This window comes from Eptatretus burgeri, chromosome 6 (genome assembly GCF_056783735.1).
Source record: "Eptatretus burgeri isolate ZD-2024b chromosome 6, Ebu_testis_v1, whole genome shotgun sequence".
Lineage (NCBI taxonomy): Eukaryota > Metazoa > Chordata > Myxini > Myxiniformes > Myxinidae > Eptatretus > Eptatretus burgeri.
Window position 1 is genome coordinate 111,835,301 of NC_140966.1, and position 18,509 is coordinate 111,853,809.

General features: G+C 45.1%; 3 protein-coding genes across 6 annotated transcripts in view; 1 reads left to right on the plus strand and 2 right to left on the minus strand.

Annotated features, from left to right (window-relative positions):
- The window catches only part of LOC147025633 (ETS-related transcription factor Elf-3-like), a 43,633-nt gene extending 30,523 nt beyond the window's left edge, over positions 1-13,110 (minus strand). For 2 of the 4 annotated variants that reach the window (XM_085886811.1, XM_085886809.1), the window contains exons 1-2: positions 13,071-13,110; positions 11,165-11,266 (exon numbers count right to left, since the gene is read on the minus strand). In XM_085886811.1, coding sequence (XP_085742937.1) covers positions 11,165-11,266; positions 13,071-13,095 — 127 coding nt within the window. In that variant the 5' untranslated portion in view covers positions 13,096-13,110. Of the gene's footprint in view, positions 1-11,164; positions 11,399-13,070 lie in introns of those variants that run through there. The other 2 variants (XM_085886807.1, XM_085886806.1) reach the window with 2 other exon arrangements.
- Positions 7,987-10,063, minus strand: LOC147025634 (uncharacterized). Its single transcript, XM_085886794.1, has one exon. The coding sequence runs from the start codon at positions 10,055-10,057 to the stop codon at positions 7,991-7,993; it is 2,067 nt and encodes a 688-aa protein (XP_085742920.1). The 5' UTR covers positions 10,058-10,063; the 3' UTR covers positions 7,987-7,990.
- Positions 13,111-13,700: 590 nt separating the features above from the next.
- The window catches only part of POLD1 (DNA polymerase delta 1, catalytic subunit), a 58,491-nt gene continuing 53,682 nt past the window's right edge, over positions 13,701-18,509 (plus strand). Inside the window, exon 1 of the mRNA XM_085887093.1 lies at positions 13,701-13,919. Within this exon, the coding sequence (XP_085743219.1) occupies positions 13,841-13,919 (79 nt within the window). The 5' untranslated portion in view covers positions 13,701-13,840. The remainder of the gene's footprint in view (positions 13,920-18,509) is intronic.

The window sequence follows — 18,509 nt, forward strand, 5'->3', positions numbered from 1 at the left end:
ACACTTCCCTATCTACCCTAACATTTATTAACTTTTAACTACCCCGGGGCTTTCCAAAACCACCTCTCACTCAAAATATTGGTTCTACCAACCAAGATTCCCGTCGCCTGTGTTGGTGTCCTCACAAATTTGGGCCTTGCTCTCCAATTTTCCCTCGTGCCCTCACACGATCTCATGGCTGGGCTGCGTGGCTCACTTGGCAGGAACTTCCCTCTGCCGATTCTCCAACTATGGCACCCCCGGGCACTGCGACTATCTCCGAGCCTACCAGCTCCCTAAAACCTGGGGAGTTCCCTCCATGGCTACCCCCCCTTGATGCTCACATGGCAGGCTGGCAACACGGGCCCCTTTCCCCGGGTGTCCGTGCCCACGTGGCTATTGGCACTACGGGCCCCGCATCATGCGGGCCCACTATGCTATCCCGGCCCCTCTTGCACCCTTGGCCTACCGCGGCCCACTAGCCCCGTGCCCGGGGTGCCCACTAAGCAATACCGTTCGCAGCCACGCTCCCAGCCCGTCAACAGGACTCCTGCACCCCTCCAAACAGGTTTCGAGCCTACATTCGCACCAACAGCAAAACGACCTCCATTTTGTCAATTTGGCTAACCCACTAGCTGACATTACTCTGACCCCGGGGTCCCTTGGGTGGGAATCACTCCTCCCCCCAATCACTCATCGCAACATGCATACCACATTCGCACCATACACTCAGGCCCGCTGGCCCTCACTCACTCAACATGTTTGTTTCTCAACTCACATCGCTGAACACTGCCATTCTTCTCACTAAATCCCTCAACTAACTCGTGCTCACTCGTCATCCCTTATTCTCATGCACGTTCCTTTTAACTCTTCGTAGCTAAGCTACTTCCCCACTACACATTCAATGTCTGTCAGTGTCCTCAAAATCCCATTTCCATTCTAAATCTAAACTGACGTTCCCACTAACTAACCATTCCACGGGCCCCATGAGGACTTGTCCCTGCCCCCATGAAGCCGGTCTAACCATCTCTAACCCATCCCCCTAACTAGTGGCGTTCATGTGCCCTAGCAAGGGGGTCTCCTACCCCCTGCCTCGGAATCCTGTTCACTCGAAGTGGCGATGCCTGCTTTGCTCTTTTTTTTCTTTGCACACCAGTGCGGCAATTCACAAACCGCGCTCTTCTCCCCGTGACGTCATGGCAGCTGTTCGCGCTTCATGCACCTCGTCCCACCTCGGATGGTAACATCCAGCAGGGATTCCCCTCCTGCCGGATTCCAACCATATGTGCAGCCACGAGGTCACCCTGCGCATCCCAAGCAAGCCTCGCATTTCGAGGGATTCCCCACGCGAGCACATGTGATCTGCTCGTCCGTAACCCACGCCGTGGAATCCCCGATGACATCACTCGCACCCCGAACTTGCGCAATTTCTCGCGCAAGCCAGGGTACGCGTAACGCCTCGGGGAAGCCTCTCCGCACGCTCTGCGAACAGAACGTGCGGCGCAGGCCACACGGAGCTTTACATACACGCTCGCCTGGAGAACCCATCCGTTCCAAATTCACATTTCCAGCCTAGCTTCTGTCTGTGCGTGGGATCGGCTTACATCCACCGCGTGCGTTTCCGGACCAGATTTCACTCGCACAGGCGCGCACGTGGCGGCCTCGTGCGAAGCACAGCACGGACCCCGCGTACGCTGCTGTGCGAATCCGGCACTGTCACCAAAACAGCTGCGGCCGCTACACGGCCCTTGTCCCTCGTCCGGCGCCGTCTTCGTCGCCATTCAACGCACGCCCTTCCGCGTGCCATGATGCTTACACACCTCGCCATGACACTTGGACACGTGGTTGCGTGTTTTCGCATACCAACCGCCATTTCCCTCTCATACCGCATTCTCACACATGCGGTTCCACTCACACACGCTGTTTCTCTCACACGCACGGCCTTTCACCCACGCTATGCACACGTTTCAACACGCATTTCGCCACACTCGTAAACACACACGACGGGACAATCACTCTGGGGATTCGCGCTACCACAAGCACTCCCGGGGCCTCCATACTCCCCAAGCTCCGCGTGTACCCGTTCACAGCACTCGCCCCCTCTAACTCGCACGGAGCGACCGAACTCACCTCGTCGCAATCCGCTTCAAGGGGGCATATTCCCTCCCCTCATTCCTGAAGAAGGCTATCCTGTTGCTTGTACTGGGTCACGACACATTCCGCCAGCTCACCCCCATTGTCCCTCACTAACTCCATGTGTGCGTGCTCTTATTTAGTTTCGTCTTTATCGTGTAGTTTCTCCTCTACCTTTTCTATCTCCCGCGTCTCTGGTGTTTTTATTTCCGTTGTCTTCTTTACGATTTCCCTCGTCTCTCGCCATACACGTATCAGTCACCCCATTTAATTTTTCCCTCTTTGTCTCAGTCACCTTTACGAGTCTCACCCAACACGTCTCAGACTCCTGGGCTCCTGTTATTATTTCCACAGTTTCCATTTTTATTTGTGTCTCCTTTACCGTCAATTTTTCTGTTATTTCTTTTAATTCCTGCGTTTCTCCTTGTGTCTCCTTTATCAGGGTTTGCTCCAATTGTGGTGTCATCCGACGAGTGATGTCAATCAAGTCCCGCACCACTAACGTTCCTCCCTGTGGTGATGTCACACATCCCCTATTATTGTCCTGTTCTACTTCCTGGCTCCATTCGAGTCGTTCTTCCTCTCCGAGCTTTTTGAGTTGTTCGTTATCTTTCCGGAGTTTTTCCATCTCCGTGGACTCCAACTTTGCTCTCTCCTTGAGTTGGTTAATTTCAAATTCATATTGTTTTTGTTTCTTATCCCACTGTCTCTCTTGTTCTTCCTTCTCCAATCTCATCGCTTCTTTCCTTTTGTTGATTTCCTTTTCCTGTTTCATTCCTTGTTCTTTTTGTTTCTTATCCCACTGTCTTTCTTGTTCCTCATTCACCAATCTCGTCGTTTCCTTCAATTGGTTGATCTCTCTTTCCTGTTTCATTCGTTGTTCTTTCACTAGCTCCTCGTACTCCAACCTTGCCTTTTCCTTTAGTTGTTCAATTTCAAATCCATGTTCTTTTTGTTTTCTATCCCTCTGTCTCTCATGTTCTTCATTCTCCAATCTCATCGTTTCTTTCATTTTGTTGACTTCCTTTTCCTGCTTCTTTCGTTGTTCTTTCACTACTCTTTCTTGCATCTCATTCTTTAGTCTTGCTTTGGCTTCTAATTGTTCGATCTGCACAGTGTGGTTCCTTAACGTTTCATTCTCCATTCTCTTTCTTCCCTCTCTTAACATCCTCAGCTCGTTTTGTAATTCCCTCTCTTTGCTTTGGTGTTTCTGTAACTCAGAATTTTTTTCCAATAATTCCTTTCTCGCCTCCTCACCTCATTTCATCCATTTTCTTACCGTATTCCTCCAGTTGTTCCAGATATTTGTCTGTTCTCAGATTTCTCTTATCTTATCGCCTGATCTTACCTCTTCCTTCAGTTTTTTTTTTATTCCAAATTGTGTTTCCGTTTTTCCTCTTCCAGCTTTGTTTTCCATTCTTCTTCCAAGTTCTTCCTATCCCGAGAATTGCTAATTTGCTCTTCCTTTATTCTTTTGTTCAGTTCGCTCTTCCCTTGTTCCAACTCATGGTACTTCACTCTACTTTACTCATTTCTCCCTGTAGTTCTTCGAACTGTCTTGACTTTTCCAACAATTCTTCCTTCCTTTGCTCCAGAGATTTCTGTCCTCTTTTTATCTTCTGTTCTAGGCTTTCTCTTTTCGGATTGCCTGATCTGACCTCTTCCTTCAGCTGTTTCAATTCCAAATCGTGGTCCCGTTTTCCCTTTTCGAGCTTTTTTTTTCCATTCTTCCTCCAGTTGTGCCTGAAGCTTGCCAATGTTCACCTGCCTCGCCCACGTGGTTTGAATCGGTGGTTGGGAGCCCCCGTCCTGTGTCGTGCCGTTCGTTGTGCTATTAATAGCAACCCGCTCCGTGTTGCGCTGAGGTGCGGCCGCACCGCTATTTTGCGACTTTGAGTTTGTTTGCCGGCAAAGTTCATGCTTAGGCCGCTCCCACTGACTACAATTAGTTGTGGGGTTATAATAAAAAGAACCGTCCCGGGCCATGGATTCGACATTAAAAAATATTTCTCCCTGCCCCCGCTCGCCTTGAGCTGCCATTTTGCGTATCGGCAATAATGTAAAAGCTCGTAATTTAATGGGAACGGAGGGTCGCTCTACGCACCCTTGATCCGATTCCTGTTAATTTAGTTTGGAGGAGGGATTAATCGGAATCCCACTCCCTGACAACAGTGTTGTGGATCTCTGCCACTCCGGCATGCGGACGACCGTCTTTAGCTAATTGCGACCGCGCGCGCCCACCGACCATGGCAATCCAGTCGCAGCTTTCGGATCAACACCGAAATCCAGCTACGGGTGTGTTTTTAACCACACCACAACCTTGTCAATGCTCTTCCCACACTACAGGGCCGATCACCGAATTGTCGATTTACCTAATTATTCGCGCGGACAGACTACCGAGAGGTTGTACCTCAACGGGACCTGCTCGGAAACGAGCCGCTTTAAGCAGCTCTTTCCGTCTGCGATTGCTGAGCGGTTTATTATCGCCAAGCCCCATTGGACCTGATTATCTTATCGGTGTTAAAAACCAACTATTTATTCCGAACGCAATTATGGCAGTTCAATGGAGGAAGGGACGCAACGAGCAGGTGAATATTCAAACAATCGGGGTATTTATTTTACATGCATGCAGTCAATGAAGCAATGGGGGGATGGAGGGGGGGGATGGGGACAGGACACGAGCAAAAAGACCTACAGCCGTTGTCTATTTTACCATGTACATGCACTTAACAACAATTCTACTTTTCGGACAAGGCGCCACAGACTTCCATGCAAAAACCCCAGAAAAGAAAAGGGAGAACAGGGCCTGTGGGCCGTTAATGTTCCTCGGAGCTTGGAAGACCAAAGGAGCTCCGCGAGGCCGTGCAGGTTACCTTGTCGCCCTGGAGACGACTCGATGGGTCTTTGGGTCGGAGACCCTCCGTATGTCTCGACGTCAACACAGCAGCTGGTGTAATGGCAGCTTAGTTGGTCCAGGCCTTGCCGTGCGGCCTGGTCGATCGGGTCTGGCCGACGACGCTTCAGAGGAGCGAACAGGCCTTGCTATTTTGGAGTTGATGCTCTCTTAAGAGCCCGCTCACCCCTGAGCGTCGCTCGGACCGTCCCGGGGCCCGATCACCTCGGACCGTTATGTCGCTGGCTGGCGACTTCTCTCCGGCTGGCGACTTTGCTGCCACCTCCACTGACCCACAACTCTGCACGGCACTGCAGGCTTGACTGGACTCCAGGCTCCAAACTCCACCGGACTCCAACGACCGAGCTCCACTCCGGACTCCGAACTCCAGAGCTCCACTCCGAACTGCCGACTCAACTCGTTTCTCGACGTTTCAGCCTGGCCTTTTATTGGGTTCGGGGTGGTGTTTGGTCTTTCACCTCCGACCCTTCACCCCCTGCTGGCTCGTCCCCTTTTGTCATTCTGATCCGATCTTGCCGTCAAATGCGGACATGGTAGGAATCACCGGCTTTCGCTCCAACGAGGGAGTCTTCGTGTTTGTCAGCGGAGATGTTGTTCGTTTGTGGATGCCATTGCTGGCGAAAAGATGGCATTGTTTGTGGAGATGATGGTGAGGAGACATTGTTCGTTTGTTGATGTTGTTTGTTGGGGAAAAGATGGCGGTGTTTGCGGAGATGGCGGTTGTGGAAAAGGTGGTAAGGAGATGTTGGCGGTTGTGGCGAAGGTGGTGAGGAGATGTTGTTTAAAATAACGATAGGAAAGAATAACACTACCTCAAAGGTTCACAGCCCGATTCACGAATAAATCCCGTTATACATCGGTGGGGAAATCTAACCTGGACACACACTTATCGACATAACTGATCTTCGGGGAACCTGAATGGTGTTCTGTGAATTTCCACAACCGTAACAATATATAAGATCTATAATCATGTTCCTGGTAATATATAAGATCCACAATCATGATACTGGTAATATATAAGATATACAATCATGTTGTTGGTGATATATAAGATCTACAATCATGTTCCTGGTAATATATAAGATCTACAATCATATTCCTGGTTATATATAAGATCTACAGTCATGTTCACAGAAAGATCTAAAATTGAGTTCACGGTAAGAACTATAATCATGTTCGTGGTAAGATCTACAATCAAGATAATGGTAAGATCTATAATCATGTTCACGGTAACATATATAATCATGTTCACGGTAACATCGAAATCATGTTCATGGTAAGATCTACAATCACGTTCATGGAAAGATCTTTCATCACATTCATGGTAAACTCGACAACCATGTTCACGGTAACATCTATATTCATGTTCATGGTAAGCTCTACAATCCTGTTCATCGTTAGATCTATAATCATGTTCATGGTAAGCTCTACAATCCTGTTCATCGTTAGATCTATAATCATGTTCATGTTAAGATCTATAATCCTGTTCATGGTAAGATCTATAATCATGTTCATGTTAAGATCTATATTCATGTTCATGGTAAGATCTACAATCATGTTCATGGTAAGCTCTATATTCATGTTCATGTTAAGATCTATATTCATGTTCATGGTAAGCTCTACAATCCTGTTCATCGTGAGAACTATAATCATGTTCATCGTTAGATCTACAAATCCTGTTCATGGTAAGATCTACAATCATGTTCATGATAATTCTACAATCATTTTCATGGTAAGCTCTACAATCACGTTCATGGAAAGATTTTTCATCACATTCATGGTAAACTCGACAATCATGTTCATGTTAACATCTAAAATCATGTTCATGGTAAGATCTACAATCATGTTCAAGGTAACATCTATATTCATGTTCATGGTAAGCTCGACAATCATGTTCATGGTAAGCTCTACAATCATGTTCAAGGTAACATCTATATTCATGTTCATGGTAAGCTCGACAATCATGTTCATGGTAAGCTCTACAATCATGTTCATGGTGAGATCTACAATCACGTTCATGGAAAGATCTTTCATCACATTCATGGTAAACTCGACAACCATGTTCATGTTCATGGTAAGCTCTACAATCATGTTCATGGTAAGCTCTACAATCCTGTTCATCGTTAGATCTATAATCATGTTCATGGTAAGCTCTACAATCATGTTCATGGTAAGCTCTACAATCCTGTTCATCGTTAGATCTTTAATCATGTTCATGTTAAGATCTATAATCCTGTTCATGGTAAGATCTATAATCATGTTCATGTTAAGATCTATATTCATGTTCATGGTAAGCTCTACAATCATGTTCATGGTAAGCTCTACAATCCTGTTCATCGTGAGAACTAAAATCATGTTCATCGTTAGATCTACAAATCCTGTTCATGGTAATTCTACAATCATTTTCATGGTAAGCTCTACAATCACGTTCATGTTAACATCTAAAATCATGTTCATGGTAAGATCTACAATCATGTTCAAGGTAACATCTATATTCATGTTCATGGTAAGCTCGACAATCATGTTCATGGTAAGCTCTACAATCATGTTCATGGTGAGATCTACAATCACGTTCATGGAAAGATCTTTCATCACATTCATGGTAAACTCGACAACCATGTTCATGTTCATGGTAAGCTCTACAATCATGTTCATGGTAAGCTCTACAATCCTGTTCATCGTTAGATCTATAATCATGTTCATGGTAAGCTCTACAATCATGTTCATGGTAAGCTCTACAATCCTGTTCATCGTTAGATCTTTAATCATGTTCATGTTAAGATCTATAATCCTGTTCATGGTAAGATCTATAATCATGTTCATGTTAAGATCTATATTCATGTTCATGGTAAGCTCTACAATCATGTTCATGGTAAGCTCTACAATCCTGTTCATCGTGAGAACTAAAATCATGTTCATCGTTAGATCTACAAATCCTGTTCATGGTAAGATCTACAATCATGTTCATGGTAATTCTACAATCATTTTCATGGTAAGCTCTACAATCACGTTCATGGAAAGATTTTTCATCACATTCATGGTAAACTCGACAATAATGTTCATGTTAACATCTAAAATCATGTTCATGGTAAGATCTACAATCACGTTCATGGAAAGATCTTTCATCACATTCATGGTAAACTCGCCAACCATGTTCATGGTAACATCTATATTCATGTTCATGGTAAGCTCTACAATCATGTTCATCGTTAGATCTATAATCATGTTCATGGTAAGCTCTACAATCATGTTCATGGTAAGCTCTACAATCATGTTCATGGTAAGCTCTACAATCATGTTCATGGTAAGCTCTACAATCATGTTCATGGTAAGCTCTACAATCATGTTCATGGTGAGATCTACAATCACGTTCATGGAGAGATCTTTCATCACATTCATGGTAAACTCGACAACCATGTTCATGGTAACATCTATATTCATGTTCATGGTAAGCTCTACAATCATGTTCATGGTCAGCTCTACAATCCTGTTCATCGTTAGATCTATAATCATGTTCATGGTAAGCTCTACAATCATGTTCATGGTAAGCTCTACAATCATGTTCATGGTAAGCTCTACAATCATGTTCATGGTAAGCTCTACAATCATGTTCATGGTAAGCTCTACAATCATGTTCATGGTAAGCTCTACAATCATGTTCATGGTGAGATCTACAATCACGTTCATGGAAAGATCTTTCATCACATTCATGGTAAACTCGACAACCATGTTCATGGTAACATCTATATTCATGTTCATGGTCAGCTCTACAATCCTGTTCATCGTTAGATCTATAATCATGTTCATGGTAAGCTCTACAATCCTGTTCATCGTTATATCTATAATCATGTTCATGGTAAGCTCTTCAATCATGTTCATGGTAAGCTCGACAATCCTGTTCATCGTTAGATCTATAATCATGTTCATGTTAAGATCTATAATCCTGTTCATGGTAAGATCTATAATCATGTTCATGGTAAGATCTATAATCATGTTCATAGTAAGATCTATAATCATGTTCATGGTAAGATCTATAATCATGTTCATGGTAAGCTCTACAATCATGTTCATGGTAAGCTCTACAATCCTGTTCATGGTGAGATCTACAATCACGTTCATGGAAAGATCTTTCATCACATTCATGGTAAACTCGACAACCATGTTCATGGTAACATCTATATTCATGTTCATGGTAAGCTCTACAATCATGTTCATGGTCAGCTCTACAATCCTGTTCATCGTTAGATCTATAATCATGTTCATGGTAAGCTCTACAATCCTGTTCATCGTTATATCTATAATCATGTTCATGGTAAGATCTTCAATCATGTTCATGGTAAGCTCTACAATCCTGTTCATCGTTAGATCTATAATCATGTTCATGTTAAGATCTATAATCCTGTTCATGGTAAGATCTATAATCATGTTCATGGTAAGATCTATAATCATGTTCATGGTAAGATCTATAATCATGTTCATGGTAAGATCTATAATCATGTTCATGGAAAGATCTACAATCATGTTCATGGTAAAATCTATAATCATGTTCATGGTAAGATCTACAATCATGTTCATGGTTAGATCTATAATCATGTTCATGGTAAGATCTTCAATCATGTTCATGGTTAGATCTATAATCATGTTCATGGTTAGATCTTCAATCATGTTCATGGTAAGATCTATAATCATGTTCATGGTAAGATCTACAATCATGTTCATGGTAAAATCTATAATCATGTTCATGGTAAGATCTACAATCATGTTCATGGTTAGATCTATAATCATGTTCATGGTAAGATCTTCAATCATGTTCATGGTTAGATCTATAATCATGTTCATGGTTAGATCTTCAATCATGTTCATGGTAAGCTCGACAATCATGTTCATGCTAAGATCGACAATCATGTTCATGGTAAGCTCTACAATCATGTTCATGGTAAGCTCTACAATCATGTTAATGGTAAGCTCTACAATCACGTTCATGGAAAGATCTTTCATCACATTCATGGTAAACTCGACAACCATGTTCATGGTAACATCTATATTCATGTTCATGGTAACATCTATAATCATGTTCATGGTAACATCTATATTCATGTTCATGGTAAGCTCTACAATCATGTTCATGGTCAGCTCTACAATCCTGTTCATCGTTAGATCGATAATCATGTTCATGGTAAGATCTACAATCATGTTCATGGTAAGCTCTACAATCATGTTCATGGTAAGCTCTACAATCCTGTTCATCGTTAGATCTATAATCATGTTCATGTTAAGATCTACAATCCTGTTCATCGTTAGATCTATAATCATGTTCATGTTAAGATCTATAATCCTGTTCATGGTAAGATCTATAATCATGTTCATGGTAAGATCTACAATCATGTTCATGGTAAAATCTATAATCATGTTCATGGTAAGATCTACAATCATGTTCATGGTAAGATCTACAATCATGTTCATCGTTAGATCTACAATCATGTTCATGGTAAGATCTTCAATCATGTTCATGGTTAGATCTATAATCATGTTCATGGTTAGATCTTCAATCATGTTCATGGTAAGATCTACAATCATGTTCATGGTAAGATCTACAATCATGTTCATGGTAAGATCTATAATCATGTTCATGGTAAAATCTATAATCATGTTCATGGTAAGCTCTACAATCATGTTCATGGTTAGGTCTACATTCATGTTCATGGTAAGATCTATAATCATGTTCATGGTTAGATCTATAATCATGTTCATGGTAAGATCTATAATCATGTTCATGGTAAAATCTATAATCATGTTCATGGTAAGCTCTACAATCATGTTCATGTTTAGGTCTACATTCATGTTCATGGTAAGATCTACAATCATGTTCATGGTAAGATCTATAATCATGTTCATGGTAAGATCTATAATCATGTTCATGGTAAAATCTATAATCATGTTCATGGTAAGCTCTACAATCATGTTCAAGGTTAGGTCTACATTCATGTTCATGGTAAGATCTATAATCATGTTCATGGTAAACTCTACAATCATGTTCATGGTAAGATCTATAATCATGTTCATGGTAAGATCTATAATCATGTTCATGGTAAAATCTATAATCATTTTCATGGTAGATCTACGGTTTACTTTACGCACAGGGTCCTGGGCCAGAATGTTCAATCCACATCGAGTTGTGAAGGATCCATGGCGCCCCCTCCTGGCTCGAGAATGAAGCAGGGATCCTTGTGGAGTTGTGTCCTGGTTGCGATTGCGTCATTGTAGTTTGAACTTTCACCAAGCTGTCTCACAGACGATCGCTCTTAAAGTGACATGTGACGGCCACGATGTGCCCATGAGAGGTTGAATCAACCGAGTCCCTCTATCATGGACCACCCAGTAATTGCATCACATCCCACCTCCATCACGCACCACCTCCATCACGCACCACCTTGTAACTGTATCATGTACCACCTCCATCACACACCACCTCCATCATGTACCACCTCTATCACGCACCACCGAGTGACTGCATCATGTACCACCTCTATCACGCACCACCGAGTGACTGCATCATGTACCACCTCTATCACGCACCACCGAGTGACTGCATCATGTACCACCTCCATCATGCACCACCTATTAACTGTATCACGCACCACCTTCATTATGTACCACCTCGTAACTGTATCACGTACCACCTACATTATGTACCACCTAGTTATTGTATCACGTACCACCTTCATTATGTACCAAGTAACTGTATCACGCACCACCTTCATTATGCACCACCTAGTAACTGTAGCACGCACCACCTTCATTATGTACCACCTCGTAACTGTATCATGCACCACCTTCAATATGTACCACCTCGTAACTGTATCATGCACTACCTTCAATATGTACCACCTCGTAACTGTATCATGCACCACCTTCAATATGTACCACCTCGTAACTGTATCACGCACCACCTTCATTATGTACCACCTCGTAACTGTATCACGCACCACCTTCATTATGTACCACCTAGTAACTGTATCACGTCCCACCTTCATCACGTACCACCTCGTAACTGTATCACGTACCACCTTCATTATGTACCACCAAGTAACTATCACGTACCACCTCGTAACTATCACGTACCACCTTCATTATGTACTATCGAGTAACTGTATCACGTACCACCTTCATTATGTACCACCTAGTAACTGTATCACGCACCACCTTCATTATGTACCACCTCGTAACTGTATCACGCACCACCTTCATTATGTACCACCTAGTAACTGTATCACGCACCACCTTCATTATGTACCACCTAGTAACTATCATGTACCACCTTCATTGTGTACCACCTAGTAACTATCACGCACCACCTTCATTGTGTACCACCTAGTAACTGTATCACGTCCCACCTTCATCACGTACCACCTCGTAACTGTATCACGTACCACCTTCATTATGTACCACCAAGTAACTATCACGTACCACCTCGTAACTATCACGTACCACCTTCATTATGTACTATCGAGTAACTGTATCACGTACCACCTTCATTATGTACCACCTAGTAACTGTATCACGCACCACCTTCATTATGTACCACCTCGTAACTGTATCACGCACCACCTTCATTATGTACCACCTAGTAACTGTATCACGCACCACCTTCATTATGTACCACCTAGTAACTATCATGTACCACCTTCATTGTGTACCACCTAGTAACTGTATCACGCACCACCTTCATTATGTACCACCTAGTAACTATCATGTACCACCTTCATTGTGTACCACCTAGTAACTATCACGCACCACCTTCATTGTGTACCACCTAGTAACTGTATCACGTACCACCTTCATTATGTACCACCTAGTAACTGTATCATGTACCACCTTCATTATGTACCATCTAGTAACTGTATCGCGTACCACCTTCATTATGTACCACCTAGTAACTGTATCACGTACCACCTTCATTATGTACCATCTAGTAACTGTATCACGTCCGACCTTCATCATGTACCACCTTCATTATGTACCACCTCGTAACTGTATCACGTACCACCTTCGTTATGTACCACCTCCATCACGCACCACCTCCACCACGCACCACCTCCATCACGCACCACCTCCATCACGCACCCATTGCCTTATACATATTATGACGGCATATCTCCCTTCCCCCCCCGCCCCTACCCCCATTCCTTTCCAGACCAGGACAGGAAAAGATAAATCACGTGGTCGTTTTCCCGCCAACTGAGAACGCGCGAAATGTGTTTTCCTGATCTTCGTCATTGTGAAGTGAAATTGAATAACTGAAGAATCCGACTGCTTGTGCACGGGACTACAGGTGTGCTTCAAACTCCAGGTAAGGCGTGATGAATGCTAATGGATTCCCGATGTGTCCGACTGATCGGTACATCTTTATCCACCACACTCCACGCGAATGTCGTGGCTGTGCGCCATCTCCGCGCCGTTACCCACGTAACACGGGTTCGTTCATCGGTCAGCGTCACATCCCCATCCTCGCAAATGTGATTTTTACCTTCACCACGTTTCACTATGAACAAGTCACGTGTGTGAAGTAACAGCACACCGAACAAAAGATACAAAAAAAAAGATAGTTTCTCGAGTTGGCTTTCACTGGAACCCGAACCGACCCCGAATCGGAACCCGAACCGACATTGTTTTTATTCCTTTGTATAAAGTTCGAACGGCGATGAGTGTGGAACACCATCCGCGCTGGAACTTGTCCGAGTATACACCTCAGAGTAAGGCGCGTTCCCAGTCGTGGGAGCGCGAGCGAAGAGACGAAAAGGAAGGACGCTCGGAATGAGTGACGTCATCACTTGGCACAACCAATGGGATCAAGCCGATGTGGATTGGTGTTCCCAGAAATCTCCACGTTCCCGTAGGTTGACGTTCTCGGGTGTCAGGGTTTCCCATGCTTGCCGTGCAGGGAATTGGGAATTGGGATCAGGGGAGGGAAGGGAAGGGATCCGACTGCGGTTTCGATTCCGCCATTTGTTTTACTAATCAAATAAGTACACGGTCACGAAGTAAATCGCTGCAGCTGGGAGAACGCAGTGCAGGCCAGTCATGTGGAGGCCGATGTGGTTACCTGTGTGAGGACAGTCATGTGGAGGCCGATGGTGTTACCTGTATGAGGCCAGTCATGTGGAGGCCGATGTGGTTACCTGTGTGAGGACAGTCATGTGGCGGCCGATGTGGTTACCTGTGTGAGGCCAGTCATGTGGAGGCTGATGTGGTTACCTGTATGAGGACAGTCATGTGGAGGCCGATGTGGTTACCTGTATGAGGACAGTCATGTGGACGCCGATGTGGTTACCTGTGTGAGGCCAGTCATGTGGAGGCTGATGTGGTTACCTGTATGAGGACAGTCATGTGGAGGTCGATGTGGTTACCTGTGTGAGGACAGTCATGTGGCGGCCGATGTGGTTACCTGTGTGAGGACAGTCATGTGGCGGCCGATGGTGTTACCTGTATGAGGACAGTCATGTGGAGGCCGATGTGGTTACCTGTGTGAGGACAGTCATGTGGAGGCCGATGTGGTTACCTGTGTGAGGACAGTCATGTGGAGGCCGATGTGGTTACCTGTATGAGGACAGTCTTGTGGCGGCCGATGTTACCTGTGTGAGGACAGTCATGTGGAGGCCGATGTGGTTACCTGTGTGAGGACAGTCTTGTGGAGGCCGATGTGGTTACCTGTGTGAGGACAGTCATGTGGAGGCCGATGTGGTTACCTGTATGAGGACAGTCTTGTGGCGGCCGATGTGGTTACCTGTGTGAGGACAGTCTTGTGGCGGCCGATGTGGTTACCTGTATGAGAACAGTCATGTGGAGGCCGATGGTGTTACCTGTATGAGGACAGTCATGTGGAGGCCGATGGTGTTACCTGTATGAGGACAGTCTTGTGGCGGCCGATGTGGTTACCTGTGTGAGGACAGTCTTGTGGCGGCCGATGTGGTTACCTGTGTGAGGACAGTCATGTGGAGGCCGATGTGGTTACCTGTGTGAGGACAGTCATGTGGAGGCCGATGGTGTTACCTGTATGAGGCCAGTCATGTGGAGGCCGATGGTGTTACCTGTGTGAGGACAGTCATGTGCAGGCCGATGTGGTTACCTGTGTGAGGACAGTCATGTGGCGGCCGATGTGGTTACCTGTATGAGGACAGTCATGTGGAGGCCGATGGTGTTACCTGTATGAGGCCAGTCATGTGGAGGCCGATGTGGTTACCTGTGTGAGGACAGTCATGTGGCGGCCGATGTGGTTACCTGTGTGAGGACAGTCATGTGGCGGCCGATGTGGTTACCTGTATGAGGCCAGTCATGTGGAGGCTGATGTGGTTACCTGTATGAGGACAGTCATGTGGAGGCTGATGTGGTTACCTGTATGAGGACAGTCATGTGGAGGCCGATGTGGTTACCTGTATGAGGACAGTCATGTGGACGCCGATGTGGTTACCTGTATGAGGACAGTCATGTGGAGGCCGATGTGGTTACCTGTGTGAGGACAGTCATGTGGCAGCCGATGTGGTTACCTGTGTGAGGACAGTTATGTGAGGCCGGGGAAAGGCCGATGGAGTTACCTGTATGAGGACAGTCATGTGGGGCCGGGGAAAGGCCGATGGAGTTACCTGTATGAGGACAGTCATGTGGGGCCGGGAAAAGGCCTATGGTGTTACCTGTATGAGGACAGTTACGTGGGGCCAGAGAAAGGCCGATGGTGTTACCTGTATGAGGACAGTCATGTGGGGCTGGGGAAAGGCCGATAGAGTTACTTGTGGGAGGACAGTCATGTGGGGCTGGGGAAAGGCCGATGGAGTTACCTGTTGGACGATAGTCATGTGGGACCAGGGAAAGGCCGATAGAGTTACTTGTGGGAGGACAGTCATGTGGGGCCGCGGAAAGGCCGATGGAGTTACTCATACCTGGAAGAAAGTGTAAGGTAAACAATGGTGATCGAGATTATGTTCGTGGGGAAATCCTGCAGAGGGGAGGGAAATATTATTTTACATAATTGTTCACAAAGCACGAGAACATGGAGTGCATTGTCAGGGAATAATAAACAAGGGGAATGGGGGTGCGTGCGTGCGTCAAAATAAAGAGCAATTCATGCACAGTAGTCCCAAGAAAGAAGCCAGACGTAACAAAACGCATGCACAATTTGTTCACTAAATCACAAGGATTTGTTCAGTGAAGGATGATTTTGTGTAATGTGTTGAGAAGGTTTTACCATCATGTTGAACAAAGGATATTTGGGGCTGATTGTTTGATCAGGTGTTGTGAAAAGGTCTTTAGGACTCCATCATCACCTTCTATTTAAGTTTGGTTGATTTTTGTGTAAACAAGTTCCTATTGTATTGCATTTGATATAATAACTAGCATCTGTTGACAAAGTCTTCGATATCCCCCGCCATAGTAAATGAGGATTAACAAACTTGTATTCCCTAAGTGTGTGCAATACTTATGTGAAGTTTCCCCTTGATCTGACCAGCCTTTCTGGAGAAGATGTTTAAAGGTTTTTGGGGTAAATTCAATATGGCTGCCAAACCATGTGACTTGTGATGTCATAATTTTTACTATGTATGCAGACATGATGGAAGATGATAGTTGCAAATTTTCGCTTCGTTAGGTTATGTGATTCCAGAGAAAATATTATTTAATATTTTTTTTCTTGAATCCAACATGGCTGCCAAACCATGTGACCTATCAATTAGAAAATATCAAAAGGCACCAGTTCACCACTTGCTTGATATGTGTACCAAATTTCGTAAATATATCTTGAGGGGATTTGTAGTTAAGCTCCGGAAACGAAATGTGACGGACGGACGGACGGAACCCATTTCTATATCCCCCGCCAACTTCGTTGGTTGGCGGGGGATAACAAATAATTAAATAAATAAGTTTCAATAACATTATGTTACGTTGCTGTGTTTGTTTACATTTGAAGTTGTGAGTCCATTGATGTTGAGGAATCTACTGATATGGACCTGTGACCGTGGTTGTGGACCTGCCGTTTGGAGAGGTTCTGGGCTGAAAGGATCGAAACCTCTATGATAAACGGTGCCCAGCTGATGATCCGAAATAGATTTTGGAAGTACATACCAGTACATTGTGTGTGCGTGTGCGTGCGTGCGTCTAGGTCTGTCATCGTCATGGTGGATATTGATCCTTGAGGGGCCGTCGGCCCCATGATGATCATTTTCATGGGTGGGTTCCACAAGGTACATCCGTGCAGTCGTGTGCCCATTTCATAATCAACTCGGTGCAGACAAAGCCTCTGTTATGTTGCCGGCAAAAGTATTTGAAATAAACAGACAACAATTAGTACAAAAAGAGTAAGAATCGAACGGTGTGTTATTAATGACGAAAAGGCGAAATAATGTCTGGGACAAGCTGGGCCCACACAGCATCCAGCGTACCTTTAAACACAGCCATCGATGGTTCAGGTACGAGAACCACATCAGAAGGGAGGACATGCCGTCGGTTCACGATCACATGGGAAAAGGCCGAGGAGTGGAAGTTCTTTCACAACCTCGTAACCTCACACAGATTTTCATAACCTCACACAATCTCCTTCTCCCCCTCTCGTGTGCGGCCTTTTTTCCTGCTGGTTGCATCATCAGTTAGGGACGCGGTGATGCTGCTGATGCTGTGCCCCTATTATCAGTACACTGCTGCTCATTTCATCGACCTCGGAAGGATGACAGGCTGAGTCAACCCCCTGGTGTTAATTCAACGGCCAAGGGATCAAACTCAGGAACCTAGGATACCAAGCCACCACCCTAACCGCTAAGCCAATGCCAGGATTCCACAGAATCTTAAAAACCTTGATAAGATCTCCTCAGTGGCGCCGGCGCTGCATGGAGAAGAGGTTTCGGCGGTAAAGTCTCCTTTGGTACAAGAGGGCAAGGAGCCCGACAACCATTGAACACGTTCGATTTTGACGACGTCGCGTTGGAGGCTTGGGGACCATGCTACGGCGATGGGAAAGGTATTCTCAGACGAATCCTGTTGGGATAAAATTGATACATCGTCCCTACCTCAATGCAGGTGTTGGAATTTTGAAATGCGAAGATGCAGTTCCCAGAGTGTTACCCATTCAGAGATGGAGTTGAGGTCTCTCTGCAGTCGGGACCTCCATCGTGTTACAGATGAGCTTCACATCATCGGCAAAGAGCAGGCGTTGGCCGACAAGGTGGTCGGGCAGGTCGTTCATGTAGATTGTGAATAGGAGAGCACCAATGGACAGAGCCATGAGGGACACCACTAGGTGAGGAGCCCTGTCAGAGAGGAAACCGTCAACACGGACCCTAAACCGCGTAGAGGTAAGGAACGTAGTGAGCCACTCCTTGACGTTTCCTGCGATTCCATAGCTACTATGTTTCTTGAGGAGAAGGCATTGGTTGATTGAAAGCTTTTCTAATGTCTTGATCGTAAATGTCGACGAAGGACCTCTCATCGAGCACACGGGTTA